The sequence below is a fragment of the Entelurus aequoreus genome, linkage group LG08, assembly GCF_033978785.1.
Source record: "Entelurus aequoreus isolate RoL-2023_Sb linkage group LG08, RoL_Eaeq_v1.1, whole genome shotgun sequence".
NCBI classification, from domain to species: domain Eukaryota; kingdom Metazoa; phylum Chordata; class Actinopteri; order Syngnathiformes; family Syngnathidae; genus Entelurus; species Entelurus aequoreus.
In genome coordinates this window covers 7,899,482-7,913,679 of record NC_084738.1, presented here as the reverse complement: position 1 = coordinate 7,913,679, position 14,198 = coordinate 7,899,482, and the positions used below count along the sequence as shown (strand labels likewise).

The following is a 14,198-nucleotide window of genomic DNA, read 5'->3' as shown; positions in this document are numbered from 1 at the left end:
CACGCAAAGCTGATCTACTAAACGTGTGCAAAGTGAGCAAAATTAGGCGTGTAATCCATTTTGCGTCTCTGTCTTCATTAATATCCAAAATGTATGCTGATCATCAAAACACCCACAATACTGGGAGGAGAAAATGCAATAATTATTATTTAGCATGCACAATGTGATTTATTAACACTTATCACTGTTTTGCCAGCACTATTTAGGGTTTTATTTAGCACGTGTTAAAAGTGCAAACTGACAGTTCCACACACGGCTGCAGGATGCAAAGACGGACGACAATCCTGCGTCCTACGTGTGTGTGTCAACATTATGAATGGCCATATCGTGTATTCAGCAATTTCCTTTTATAGTTTGTTGTCTGCTGGATGACTTATGGGGCTGATTAAAACTATTTCAGTTGAAGCATTTTAGTGTGTGCTCGCATTTTTTAATCTTGTTCATTTTCTTTAAAATCTGGCTGGCGGAAAGTACCAAGTTAAAAAAAATATATATATATTTTTGTTTTAATTTTTTTTTTTTTAAATATGTCCTTTCTAATCAATTTTCTACTGCTTGTTACTCTCTGTGTCTCTTAGCCGCTCAGGCAAATCATATTGTCTAAAAATGCCTTTTCCCATCAATAACGTGACCTCATCAGCGGCAAGTGCGCACTCTTTCAGTCAATTAGTGCGTGAGGAATATATATATATATATATATAAACAGCCCGGCCCTCGGCCAAATTGTTTTAACCCAATGCGGCCCGCTAGTCAAAAAGTATGGGGACTCCTGCCTTAGAGTATAAACAATTTTTAGGGCTCATTTAAAGACAAGACTGGCACCTTCAACGTGATGGCAAAGACTACTTCCTGACTATGGCAGCACACCAAGAACAAAATTAAATGAATGCATACTTGCAAATGAGACTCAGAAGTGTAAGAAAACAAGATACAACAATTGGACAGCACAGTTGTCATTGTGAACTCAGGGATTATTGGGAAAAAATGGCCTTTTATTTTTACACAAATTAACATTCATTAACAGATGAACATACACACAAACTACCGAAACTTGGTACTGTTGTGTACTGTCCGATACCCAGGTACCGGGAATTGGTACCGTTTTGGTTCAAATGTAAAAAGTACCCAATCACTAGTAGGGGAGGCACCAAACATACTATTATTTTGCCAAATAATGTACTCTTTCTATTTTTGTCCTCCAGAATGTGCTAAAGCTGTTCAAAACTTCCCAACCTGAGGTCCGGCTGACGTTATGTCGGCCTTCACCAGGTAACACTCACCCATTTCCTGACAAACTTGGACATAGTCTTGCTGTATTTTTACACATTGTGTTTTCTCCAGGGACCCTTCCCTCCATCCATCAGCTCACAGGAACATGAGCAATACAAGACGACATTCGGAGGCAGGGCTTTGCTTCCTGGCAACACATGGCATGCTAACAGGGATACAAAGACCCGTCTGCTGAATGACAGCAGGTCAGTGACGTGTCCACATGATAACCAAACAGCTGGAGTTCAGGGCATTAAGGGATTAGAAGAAGGTTTAGTTTTTTTTGATTGAGGCCTACACTGATTTCCCAATAACAAATAAATATTTCTAAACAAAAATAATACAATAAAATCCCCTGACGAGCAGGGAAACCTGCGAAACAGGCTTGTAGGGATGAAATAGCCTCTGTGTTTTTTCCTGACCTGATGTATATTCCGCTCCACCCCGGTATTGAGCACTGTATAGTGGATAAACCACAGAAGCCTTGGCTATATTTTTAAACATGTAGGCATGTAAGGTTTTGTTCAATTAATTTAGGTATTTTTGCATCTGTGTTTTACCAGTGTACTAAACAAACTAAGATGAACCTGTGACTGCTGCAGACATACAACTATTGGCGGGTTTGTGGAAAGAAGAATTCAGGTAAATGTACAATACATCCTTGCTCAATCCTTGTGTGGAATTGGTGGGGTTTAACATTAGGAATCATAATTAAAGTGATTGTTTGCCACAGTTATGCGTATGCTTTGAGGACGCTAACTTGAACGTCCTGCCAATATTATATCCCGCCCTCTCTCTGCCCCGAGCATGTGACCTACATTCCATAACTAACTACAAAAGTACACTTCATTCATTAATGGTGTTACAAAAAAGATCAGTTAGATTAATACATAATGTTGGATTTAGAGAACATACAAACCCTTTATTTATTGAATCAAAAATACCGAAATTCCACTACAAAGTGAATTTGCAAACAGCAAAAATTATACACAAAGCAAACTATAACCTGCTACCCAAGAATATACAACAATTATTCTCAAAAAAAGAGGAGAAATATAATCTTAGAGAAAATTTTAATTTAAAACATTTGTATGCACGTACAACACTTAAGACCTTCAGTATATCAGTATGTGGAATTAAATTATGGAATGGATTAAGTAAAGCAATCAAACAATGTACTAATATGATCCACTTCAAGAAACTCTTCAAACTTAAAGTGTTTACAAAGTACAAAGAAGGGGTGGCGGGGTTTGGTGGTAGCGGGGGTGTGTATTGTAGCGTCCCGGAAGAGTTAGTGCTGCAAGGGGTTCTGGGTATTTGTTCTGTTGTGTTACGGTGCGGATGTTCTCCTGAAATGTGTTCGTCATTCTTGTTTGGGGTGGGTTCACAGTGTGGCGCATATTTGTAACAGTGTTAAAGTTGTTTATACGGTCACCCTCAGTGTGACCTGTATGGCTGTTGCCCAAGTATGCCTTGCATTCACTTATGTGTGTGTAAAAGCCGCATATATTATGTGACTGGGCCGGCACGCTGTTTGTATGGAGGAAAAGCGGACGTGACGACAGGTTGTGGAGAACGCTAAAGGCAGTGCCTTTAAGGCACGCCCCCAATATTGTTGTCCGGGTGGAAATCGGGAGATATTCAGGAGAATGGTTTCCCCGGGAGATTTTCGGGAGGGGCACTGAAATTCGTGAGTCTCCCGGGAAAATCAGGAGGGTTGGCAAGTATGCGGCCGAGTCATACCAAATCGAGGGTTGGAATTGGGGGTTAAATCACCAAAATTATTCCAGAGTACGGCCACCTCTGCTGCTCACTGCTCCCTTCACCTCCCAAGGGGTGGAACAAGGGGATGGGTCAAACGCAGAGAGTAATTTCACCACACCTAGTGTGTGAGTGTTACTATCAGTGGTACTTTTACTTTAAAATAATGTGGCAGGTATTATAAGATAATGCAGCGAACTACGTAAAATGACGAGGAGCACCACAGAAAATGAACAGGCGGGCCACATAAAGTTATGCAGAGACCACATAAAATGGTGTGGCGGGCAACATTGAATAAAGTGATGGACCACATAAAAGACGTGGCGAGTGAGAATTTTGCCTATGGGATATGGGTTTGGTAGCTGTATTTAAAACATCCATCCATCCATCCATTTTCTACCGCTTGTCCCTTAACATCTTCATTCAAAAATAAATATTCCAATAGTTGTAACTCCTCTGTAAGCCACAAGGTGGCAGAGTTGTGATGGTAAAAGGCAACTTTGTGCTGTTTCAGTTTCACCTTGAGGAGCCACAAGCACTAATACAACTCATGTTATTTATTTTCACAGGAAACCAGAATACACACAAGAGGACAAGAGGACCAAACTATATCGGACAGCGTGTGTGTATTTATCATGACATTAAACACCTGTTCGCAGGTTTTGTTTGAGGACGCAACAATTTACTCACCGAAATAAAAGTGCCTAAAATGAGTCTGACCTCAATGTGGATGACTAAAAGAAACTTTGGTTAAATATCAAGGACAAAAGAGACACTAGCACACACCTCCCTGGGTGAAGAGGAGCCACTAATAGTTCCTTGAATGAGGGTCCATGTATTTCGGTGAAACCCAGTAGTGCATCTGGATCCCATCAGAACTTGTGCTCCCTTTGCAAATGATCCCAAATGTTTCTAATTATGCCAGCGGAGACGGCCCAAGGCTGTGTGTGTGCGTGTGTGTGTGTGTGTGTGTGTGTGTGTGTATGTATGTGTGTGTGTGTGTGTGTGTGTGTGTGTGTGTGTGTGTGTGTGTGCGTTCATGCGTGTGTGTGTGTGTGTGTGTGTGTAATCGCCCTGAAGGACATGCACACCCAAACACTGGCCTCTGTTTATTCATGAGCAGAGAAACAGAAAATGGACAGCGCGGTCTTGACCTCTGCGGCCTCTGCTAAGGTCACTGCACGCGGCGACGACTGACAAAGGATTGATGGAGTATGGATAGATGTTCTTCCTTGTCACTTCACTTATGTCTCAAGTTCTGTCCAATTGAGGGGGTCGGGGTGAGTAACCTAATAATGAAATATGATGATTGTTACCTCCAGTCAAACCACAAGGCTTTATATCGGTTGCTAGTAATCACACTTAACTTGGTGTAGGGCAGCCGTGACAAAAAATAAATACAATCTTGACATGAATATTTGTTGCTTTTTGCAATTTTACTCAATGCAAAGATAGAAAATAGAAATCCAAACAATACTACACCAGAATCCAAAAGATTAAGAATGTCTAAGACTGCCTGCAGCTCCCTATCAAAAATGTAAAGTAGTTTGTTCCACCTGGATAGCAGTAAACCTAACTTGGAACAGTCAACACAGACGTCATAACGTCATCAAAGCTGACCTTTAAAGGCCTACTGAAACCCACTACTACCGACCACGCAGTCTGATAGTTTATATATCAATGATGAAATCTTAACATTGCAACACATGCCAATACGGCCGGGTTAGATTAGTAAAGTGCAATTTTAAATTTCCTGCGAAATATTCTGCTGAAAACGTCTCGGTATGATGACGTTTGCGCGTGACGTCACGGATTGTAGCGGACATTTTGGGACAGCATTGTGGCCAGCTATTAAGTCGTCTGTTTTCATCGCAAAATTCCACAGTATTCTGGACATCTGTGTTGGTGAATCTTTTGCAATTTGTTTAATGAACAATTAAGACAGCAAAGAAGAAAGCTGTAGGAGGGAAGCGGTGTATTAGCGGCCGGCTGCAGCAACACAAACACGTAGCGGCTACATCGTAGCCAGTGTTTCATTGTTTACATACCCGAACGATGACAGTCAAGCTTTACCATTGGCCTGTGGAGAACTGGGACAACATAGACTCTTACCAGGAGGACTTTGAGTTGGATACACATTGGCCTGTGGAGAACTGGGACAACAGAGACTCTTACCAGGAGGACTTTGAGTTGAATACACGCTACCGTGAGTATGCAGCTGCGGCTTCCAAACATTTGATCGCTTGCCCGTATGTGCGTGCCGCTATGTGCATGTCACGTACGTAACTTTGGGGAAATATATGTGCTGTATGAACTTTGCGGAGGTGAACGGTACTTTGGGCTGTGGGATTGAGTGTGTTGTGCGGGTGTTTGATTTGTATTGGCGGGTTATATGGACGGGAGGGGGGAGGTGTTTGTTATGCGTTAATTTGTGGCATATTAAATATAAGCCTGGTTGTGTTGTGGCTAATAGAGTATATATATGTATTGTGTTTATTTACTGTTTTAGTCAATCCCAGCTGAATATCAGGTACCACCCGCCTCTCACAGCATCTTCCCTATCTGAATCGCTTCCACTGCCCTCTAATCCTTCACTCTCACTTCCCTCATCCACAAATCTTTCATCCTCGCTCAAATTAATGGGTTAATCGTCGCTTTCTCGGTCCGAATCGCTCTCGCTGCTTGTGGTCATGATTGTAAACAATGTGCAGATGTGAGGAGCTCCACAACCTGTGACGTCACGCTACCTCCGGTACGGGCAAGGCTTTTTTATCAGCGACCAAAAGTTGCGAACTTTATCGTCGATGTTCTCTACTAAATCCTTTCAGCAAAAATATGGCAATATCGCGAAATGATCAAGTATGACACATAGAATGGATCTGCTATCCCCGTTTAAATAAGAAAATCTCATTTCAGTAGGCCTTTAAGCATGCACCAACATTTTGAAAAAGGATGGAGAGATAGATAGTAGAAAGCTGAAATAAAATAAATATATCTCTATATTTTGCATTTCATATTGCACATGACTGTGGTGCGTTCAAGGACCCTCTGTAAATGTTAGGAACAGAGGTTTCTCTAGGGGAGACTTGACTCCCAGGAGATGCACTGATAATAAAAATTATGTGTTATTATGATTTGTATTATCCACTGAGGATAATCCTATGTGTATCAGATAATATCTACTTTATACTGAAGTAAATGAACATTTGACAGCTGTGCAATCATTTATATTTAAGTAAATCATGACAGGATATATTATAATTTAAGTTAATATTCTGACCACTTTACAGTATATATAATTTGTTGCTTTTTTGTACTTTTTTTTTCAAACAAAATCCAATTATTTAGAGGCGTATTTAGATGTAAGTTCTAAATATGTTAAACCAAATTTTAAAAAGTCAAAAACTTAATTAACAGGGGTGCTAAAAAATTGATTTACACGTAAATCACAATTCTTATTTATCATGATTCTGAATTAATTCGTAACTTTAAAAATATTTTATTAAAAAATGTATATTTTTGATTTCTTTAAATTTTCAATTTTTAAAAAGACGGTTTTTTTAGGCCATCACGGCGTCTACTCCATGCATGTATACGTCAGCAGCCAAGAGGGACTACGTAACTTTTTTGTAACTTGAAACATTTTTATACCGTTTATAATGGTTTGAATCAAGAATCGTCACCACAAAAATCCAAATTGAAACGTGAGTTGTTGGAAAAATCCTATTTTACATGTGTTTTAAAAAAGCAATAATTTGCTTGTTTGAGGCGTCATTGGGTTTAGGGGGCCTTTTAGGTGTCTTGTGTATGGGGGCCCAGAATTTGGCGCTAAGCCCCTGATCGCAGCACAGAATCAACAGGTTTGGGAGTGCCTGGAGCCTATCCCAGCTGCACTCGGGCAGAAGTCGCCACCTCATCGCAGAACATTGAACAGTATGAAGAAAAAAAGGAAAAACAGAGTCAGGGTCTTCCTGAGGTAATTTTCCAACTTTTTTTTTTTTTTTAATGTCAATGACTATAATAAAATAGAGCTGGGCACAGTTTTAGTGTGTGCCTACGTCAAACACTGTGACATATGTGTGTTGAATGTGTTCTGTTGAACTTGCCAGTAATCAAATCCTCAACATGTACTGAACAAAACACCAAAACCTACAGAAACTAAAACCAGTGCCATTTATGGAAATAGTACATCTTTCTAAGAAACCAGCACAGAGTGAGCCATAACTTGCTTTGGAAAGCCATTAAAAAATACAAGAATCCTGAAATTGACCGGCGGTTGCGACCAGTACAGTCCAGACGGGTTAGGCTCCAGCTCATTCGCAACACTAACGAGAACCAGCAGTATAAAAAATAGATGTACTGATACTGGATATTACAACCAAATAACTTGACCAAGGAATGTTAACACACATACTAAATCAAGATCCATGTCTGTCTGCTCCAGCGTAGTCCCTAAATTGATGTCAGCAAGAATTTTATTTTTCAGACTCCCAACCCAAGGGCTGGATTAGGTTGGTTTTTGTAATGCTAAAGCTGTGTGAAACACCACCCAGACAAATGGGCACAATGATGCACTTTGGCAGGCCTCAAAGGCCTTTCTCTGCATTACAGGGCATTGTGAACCGTTCACATTTTCCACGGCAGTGCTACTGTGACGCACGCTGCCGTCCACAGACAGCCGTGGATGCTCCAGGATTACACGCAGCACGCCGTCTGCTTACTTGAATGCCAACTCCACTCTCATCCCGCTATTTCCTCATTTAAATGTGTTAAGTGGACTGCCATCATTTTAAAAACAAACCATGTTATTCTTTAGAACAGGGGTGTCAAACTCATTTTCATCGAGGGCCACATCGCAGTAATTGTTGCTTTCAGAGGGCCACTTTTTTAGAATTAATTTACATTATGCATGCGGGTAATAACCTGTGATTAATCATGATTAATTGAAATGCATATGCATTTGATTATTAGATTGTTTTATGTATAACTTGCTTTAAAATCATAAATAAAGGTGACAAGCAGATATTTAACTATTTGTTTTCATCTCACAAAAATAGTTTTGCAATACAGTATATAATATAATTGGCATGATCATATAATATTAAAGTTTAAAATATGCATTTGTTTTCTGTCAAAATTGAAAGAACGAATGCATTTAGTAAAAAAAAAAGAAAAAAAAAAGTTAATATTTTATTGAAACCCGTTTTTTCCAGGCTTTCGCTGATGTGGCCAGAACTGGCCCCCGGGCCTTGAGTTTGACACCTGTGCTTTAGAAGGACCTCATATAACCAAGCATCTCATGTAGGAAGCAAAATGTGCTCTACTTCTACAGGCAGGGGTGGGTAGCAACGCGATACATTTACTCAGTTACATTTACTTTATACACTTATTGGATGAATTATGCTGTAACATGCTTTTTTACTTTTACTTCAGTGTTTTCGTAAGGATACACTACTTTTACTGAGTTTCATTCTAGAAACTAGATTTATTTATAATCTATTGATTATTGCTTGCAAAGACATATTAATTTAGCTCGTTGAAAAGACTTCTCCCAGCAGGCACAGTAACAACTTAAGCACTGGTGACCTTTGACTCCATTTCACCAATCAAATGCAGCCTCGCAGTCACATGACCGAACTCAAACTACACACTAGTTTTGCTCCGATACCAATATTTTGGTACGGGTATCAAAATTATTGCGATACTTTTCGGTACTTTTCTAAATAAAGGAGACCACAAAAAATTGCATTATTTGCTTTATTTTAACAAAAAAATCTTACGGTATATGTTTCTTATTGCAAGTTTGTCCTTAAATAAAATAGTGAACATACAAGACAACTTGTCTTTTATTAGTAAGTAAGCAAACAAAGGTTCCTTATTTAGCTGCTGACACATGCAGTAACATATTGTGTAATTTTCCATTGTATTATTTTGTCAAAATTAATTTTTTAAAAATTAAGTGGTAGAAAATTAATTATTAATCTACTTGTTCATTTACTGTTAATATCTGCTTACTTTCTCTTTTAACATGTTCTATCTACACTTCTGTTAAAATGTAATAGTCACTTATTCTTCTGTTGTTTGATACTTTACATTAGTTTTGGATGATATCACAAATTTGGGTATCAATCCGATACCAAGTCGTTACAGGATCATACATTATCATATTCAAAGAATTAAGGTTTAGAATGGCCTTCCCAAAGTCCTGACTTAAACGTGTTGACAATGCTGAAGAAACAAATCCATGTCAGAAAACCAAAACATTTAGCTGAACTGCACCAATTTTGTCAAGAGGAGTGGTCATAAATTCAACCAGAAGCTTGCCAGAAGCTTGTGGATGGCTACCAAAAGCGCCTTTTTGCAGTGAAACTTACCAAGGGACATGTAACCAAATATTAACATTGCTGTATGTATACTTTTGACCCAGCAGATTTGGTCACATTTTCAGTAGACCCATAATAAATTCATAAAAGAACCAAACTTCATGAATGTTTTTTGTGACAAACAAGTATGTGCTCCAATCACTTTATCGCAAAAAAATAAGAGTTATAGAAATTATTGGAAACTCAAGAAAGCCATGACATTATGTTATTTACAAGTGTATGTACACTTCTGACAACGACTGTATATGCTGTGGTAGGATCTCTGTAATAAAAACAAGAGTTGTAGAAATTATTGGAAACTCAAGACAGCCATGACATTATGTTATTTACAAGTGTATGTAAACTTCTGACCACGACTGTATATGCTGTGGTAGGATCTCTGTAAATCAGAAGTTACTCACCAGTTATTCAATGATTAAATTTTTTTTTTCCACTAAATACTTGCTCTTAAGTAACTATTTGTATGACTACTTCACTACTACTTTACCTGAGTCATATTTCTTGAAAGTAGCGGTACTCTTACTTGAGTACAATTTTGGGCGACTCTACCCATCTGTCTATATGGCGGAAATCCTCAAATATCCTATTAGTGCTGACTGGAAACAGATATCCCAATTATAATTACACCCTGACCAAAGGAAGCTAATAATGAAAACACCAATAATTGAGCATTCAAAGGGAGCAGACAGCTAAAGAATTCCACCTTTGTATAGGAAGCCACTGATGCATTGGAGCTTGAAAAGGACATTGAGGGGACGTCATTGGAAAGGAAGAAAAGTCAGAAGGTAATAAATGTATGAAGAGAAGTTGAATGGGCATTCATATACACACTCACAGCAAATCCATAATGTGCAAAACTCAGTGTGGGAGGTCGTCCCAAGAGGAAGCTGCTTGACACACACTAGGGACGAATTCTGTAGCTCTTTCAACGGAAATTATCATCATACGTTTGTACGTCTCCACTGCATTAGGAAAGCAAAACAACCTGATGAGATGACCGTGGAGCTCCAGGCTATAGGACTTGAAATGTGTAAAGGCTTTGCTTACTTGGACAACTGGAACATGATACCTAATTCAATAAGACGAACCAGAGCGATAGCATCAACATTAGCGGCATTTAAACACCATTAAAAGGTTAGGATGGCATGTGTTTAAAAAGCAACTGCACAGAATCACCATGTGTGTAATAGAAGTCAGAATGTTTGTGACTGCAGCTTATTTCTCACTGATCCTTTTATTACAGGAGATTTTTTAGGAAGTAAATACCTTACTAATTATTTGTCATTTAAAGGCATGTAAAAAAAAATAAAAAATCACAGGAAAAGGAAAAGCCTTGCTCACATGTTATCATTTGGGATACATATACAAACTGTACTGATATCAATAATTCTGAGTGACACTACAATGGAGTAGGGCTGGGCGATATGGCCTTTTTTTAATATCTCAATATTTTCAGGCCATATCGCTATACACGATATATACCGTATCTCGATATTTTGCCTTAGCCTTGAATGAACACTTGATACATATAATCACAGCAGTATGATGATTCTATGTGTCTACATTAAAACATTCTTCTTCATACTGCATTAATATATGCTCATTTTAAACTTTCATGCAGAGAGGTAAATCACAAGTCAGTCAATTGACCAACACAGTATTTATTAAACAGTTATTAAGCAGTGGCACAAACATTCATGTCATTTCCAAAACAGAAAGTGAAAAATTGTCAGAGACATTTTAAAACAAGCTATTAGTGCACTTTTGTGCATGATGTCACTAAGATGACATATAACAACACTAAATTAAAGTGCACTTTTTGTACAGAACGCCACTACAATAGTTTAAAACAAATAAAGTGCACTTTTGTGCATGATGTCACACAAGATATTTCAATAAGTGTCAAATAAAAATTAGCTGTATAAAAGAAAATCAAATTGTGTACGACGGTACGTTCTTCGCTATGTGGTAGGTTCCTGCGGACGTTCTCTCCTTTTGTTGACAACGTGTGTTGTAACTTATGGGTTATATCGTTCATGTGTGATGATCATTCATAATTTGCATGCTTGATTTAATTGCTGATAAATTGATCTATTATTATTTACAGCTAAAAAGAGTTAAAAGAGAATTGATTTGATTTATACATGTATTTGGTATTGATTATTTGAGAAACACTGACATTAAATTGAGTTGTTTTCTACTTCATAGCCTAACAAAGGGTTAACTAAAATACTGCATGTTCCACAATTCATTGCGACAAACCGGATGTTAAAAAGACCGGGAGCAGGTGCATTGTGGTTGTTGAGATTGAGGATTACAAGCCTTCGGGTGAATGAATGACAGATAACAAGATATAAGGATCGTTTTGTACCGTTTTGTATGCCATTTTTTTCTTATATAAAGTACAACTTTATTACACATTTTCGACGTCCTGTCCAATATTTTGATCGTAGTTAATCTACATACGGTGTTGATCTGGAAATGTTTGCCTCGGCATTTTGATGGTGTGGGCGTGTGGCACCGAACGGAGATGTTGACATGCGGAGTAAGCACTCTTAATTCTCTAGCAGGTGACTTTTCAAATGATGCTACATATTAGCAGTAATGCTACTTTTTGTAGAAATGCTTTTTCCCCACACTTGACAAATTACGGTTGTCTGTTCGACATATTCCCACTTGAAGCCAAACCACCGCCAGACGATGGACCCCCCTGCTGTTTTTCTTGGGAATTAATTCTTCCTTCATTTGTTACCAGATTCGCACCTTCTTTCTCTCGTATTACCACTCGCACCACAGCTAACTTTAGCCATGCTGCTACCTCTCTGCTCCGCGAGGGCGTATACGTATGTGACGTATGTAAGAAGGTGCGCTTGTTGTTTGTGAGAAGGACAGACAAGAAAGAGTGGGAAGAGCCTGTAGTGTAATGCCTGCATTACACTACTGCGGTATAGCTCGGTTGGTAGAGTGGCCGTGCCAGCAACTTGAGGGTTGCAGGTTCGATCCCCACTTCCGCCATCCTAGTCACTACTGTTGTGTCCTTGGGCAAGACACTTTACCCACCTGCTCCCAGTGCCACCCACACTGGTTTAAATGTAACTTAGATATTGGGTTTCACTATGTAAAAGCGCTTTGAGTCACTAGAGAAAAGCGCTATATAAATATAATTCACTTCACTTCACTTCAGCTAAAAGCAACTGCTTGAGAACGTATACTCGAATATCACGATATAGTCATTTTCTATATCGCACAGAGACAAACCCGTGATATATCGAGTATATCGATATATCGCCCAGCCCTACAATGGAGTTACAAATACCACTATAAACACATAACAATCATATCATAGGCATTTATTATTTATTTTAGGGATGGGTACCCTTAACATTGGAAGTGACACTGGTACTCTATCGTACCAATTTTCGATACATCTGTGTGTGTTCAAACGTGTTGATAAATGGTAATTATTTTAATAAGAAAATATTGTATTTTATTTATTTAACATTTAACACTGAGCTGTGCTGTCCAGTTATGTTGTTTTCTTACATGTATGTATCTCATTTGCAAGTACTGTACTGTACTGTATTATAAAGTAGACTGTGCATGCAGTTCCAGTTCCAAGATGTTAAAACACAGTAGTGTATTGACTATGGTGTGTTTTTGCCATGAAGCTTAATGTCTCAGTTTTTTCTTTTGTTGAACCCTACAAAGTGTTAATAGTCTCAGGGCTAAACAGAAAAGCTGATCTACTAAACGTGTGAAAAGTGGATTGCGTCTCTTAACTGCGCAGGATAAGGCGTGCAATCCCTTTTGCGTCTCTGTTTTCATTAATATTCAAAATATATGCTGATATATTACACAGCAGGTGCAATGTGATTTATCAATACTCATCACCATTTTGGGAGCACTATTTTGTTGTGTTTTGTGTTTTATTTAGCACGTTTGAAAAGGATGCACAAACTGTCAACAGATGCACAAACTCTCTCACAGCACACAGCTGTGAGAGAGGAGCGCTCGCGCTGCAAAGACACACGATGCACAGAGAATTAACATTTTGGGACAGTCAGATATAAAAAATAATCGGGGGGGGGGCGAGGGGCGTGGTTAAGAGGGGAGGAGTATATTTACAGCTGGAATTCACCAAGTCAAGTATTTCATATATATATATATATATATATATATATATATATATATATATATATATATATATATATATATATATATATATATATATATATATATATAAGAAATACTTGACTTTCAGTTAATTCTAGCTATATATATATATGTATTTTATTTTATACATATATATATATATATATATGTATTTTATTTTATACATATACATATATATATATATATATATATATATATATATATATATATATATATATATATATATATATATATATATATATAAATAAAAGAAATACTTGAATTTCAGTGTTCATTTATTTACACATATATACACACATAACACTCATCTACTCATTGTTGAGTTAAGGGTTGAATTGTCCATCCTTGTTCTATTCTCTGTCACTATTTTTCTAACCATGCTGAACACCCTCTCTGATGATACATTGCTGTGTGGCACGCACAAAAGTGCCTTTATCAAATGCACCAGAGTCTGAAATCTTCCATCTCTCCCTAGCATGGCCCAAAACTGGTCAATCTTTGCTTCCTGAGGAAGATCTTCACTGAACTTGAACGCATCATAATTAAATTATCCCCTCAACTCCCCCCAAAATGGATTAACTCGCTGGAATAAAAAAGACAATATAACATACA

The 14,198-nt window shown here is 38.1% G+C and overlaps 1 protein-coding gene across 4 annotated transcripts in view; it reads left to right on the top strand.

Moving 5' to 3' along the window:
* Positions 1 to 7,166, top strand: part of LOC133655358 (tyrosine-protein phosphatase non-receptor type 13-like) — a 30,982-nt gene extending 23,816 nt beyond the window's left edge. For 3 of the 4 annotated variants that reach the window (XM_062055428.1, XM_062055429.1, XM_062055426.1), the window contains exons 27-30: positions 1,203 to 1,269; positions 1,342 to 1,475; positions 1,833 to 1,911; positions 3,600 to 4,026. In XM_062055428.1, coding sequence (XP_061911412.1) covers positions 1,203 to 1,269; positions 1,342 to 1,379 — 105 coding nt within the window. In that variant the 3' untranslated portion in view covers positions 1,380 to 1,475; positions 1,833 to 1,911; positions 3,600 to 4,026. Of the gene's footprint in view, positions 1 to 1,202; positions 1,270 to 1,341; positions 1,476 to 1,832; positions 1,912 to 3,599; positions 4,027 to 7,156 lie in introns of those variants that run through there. The other variant, XM_062055427.1, reaches the window with a different exon arrangement.
* The last annotated feature ends 7,032 nt before the right edge of the window (positions 7,167 to 14,198 follow it).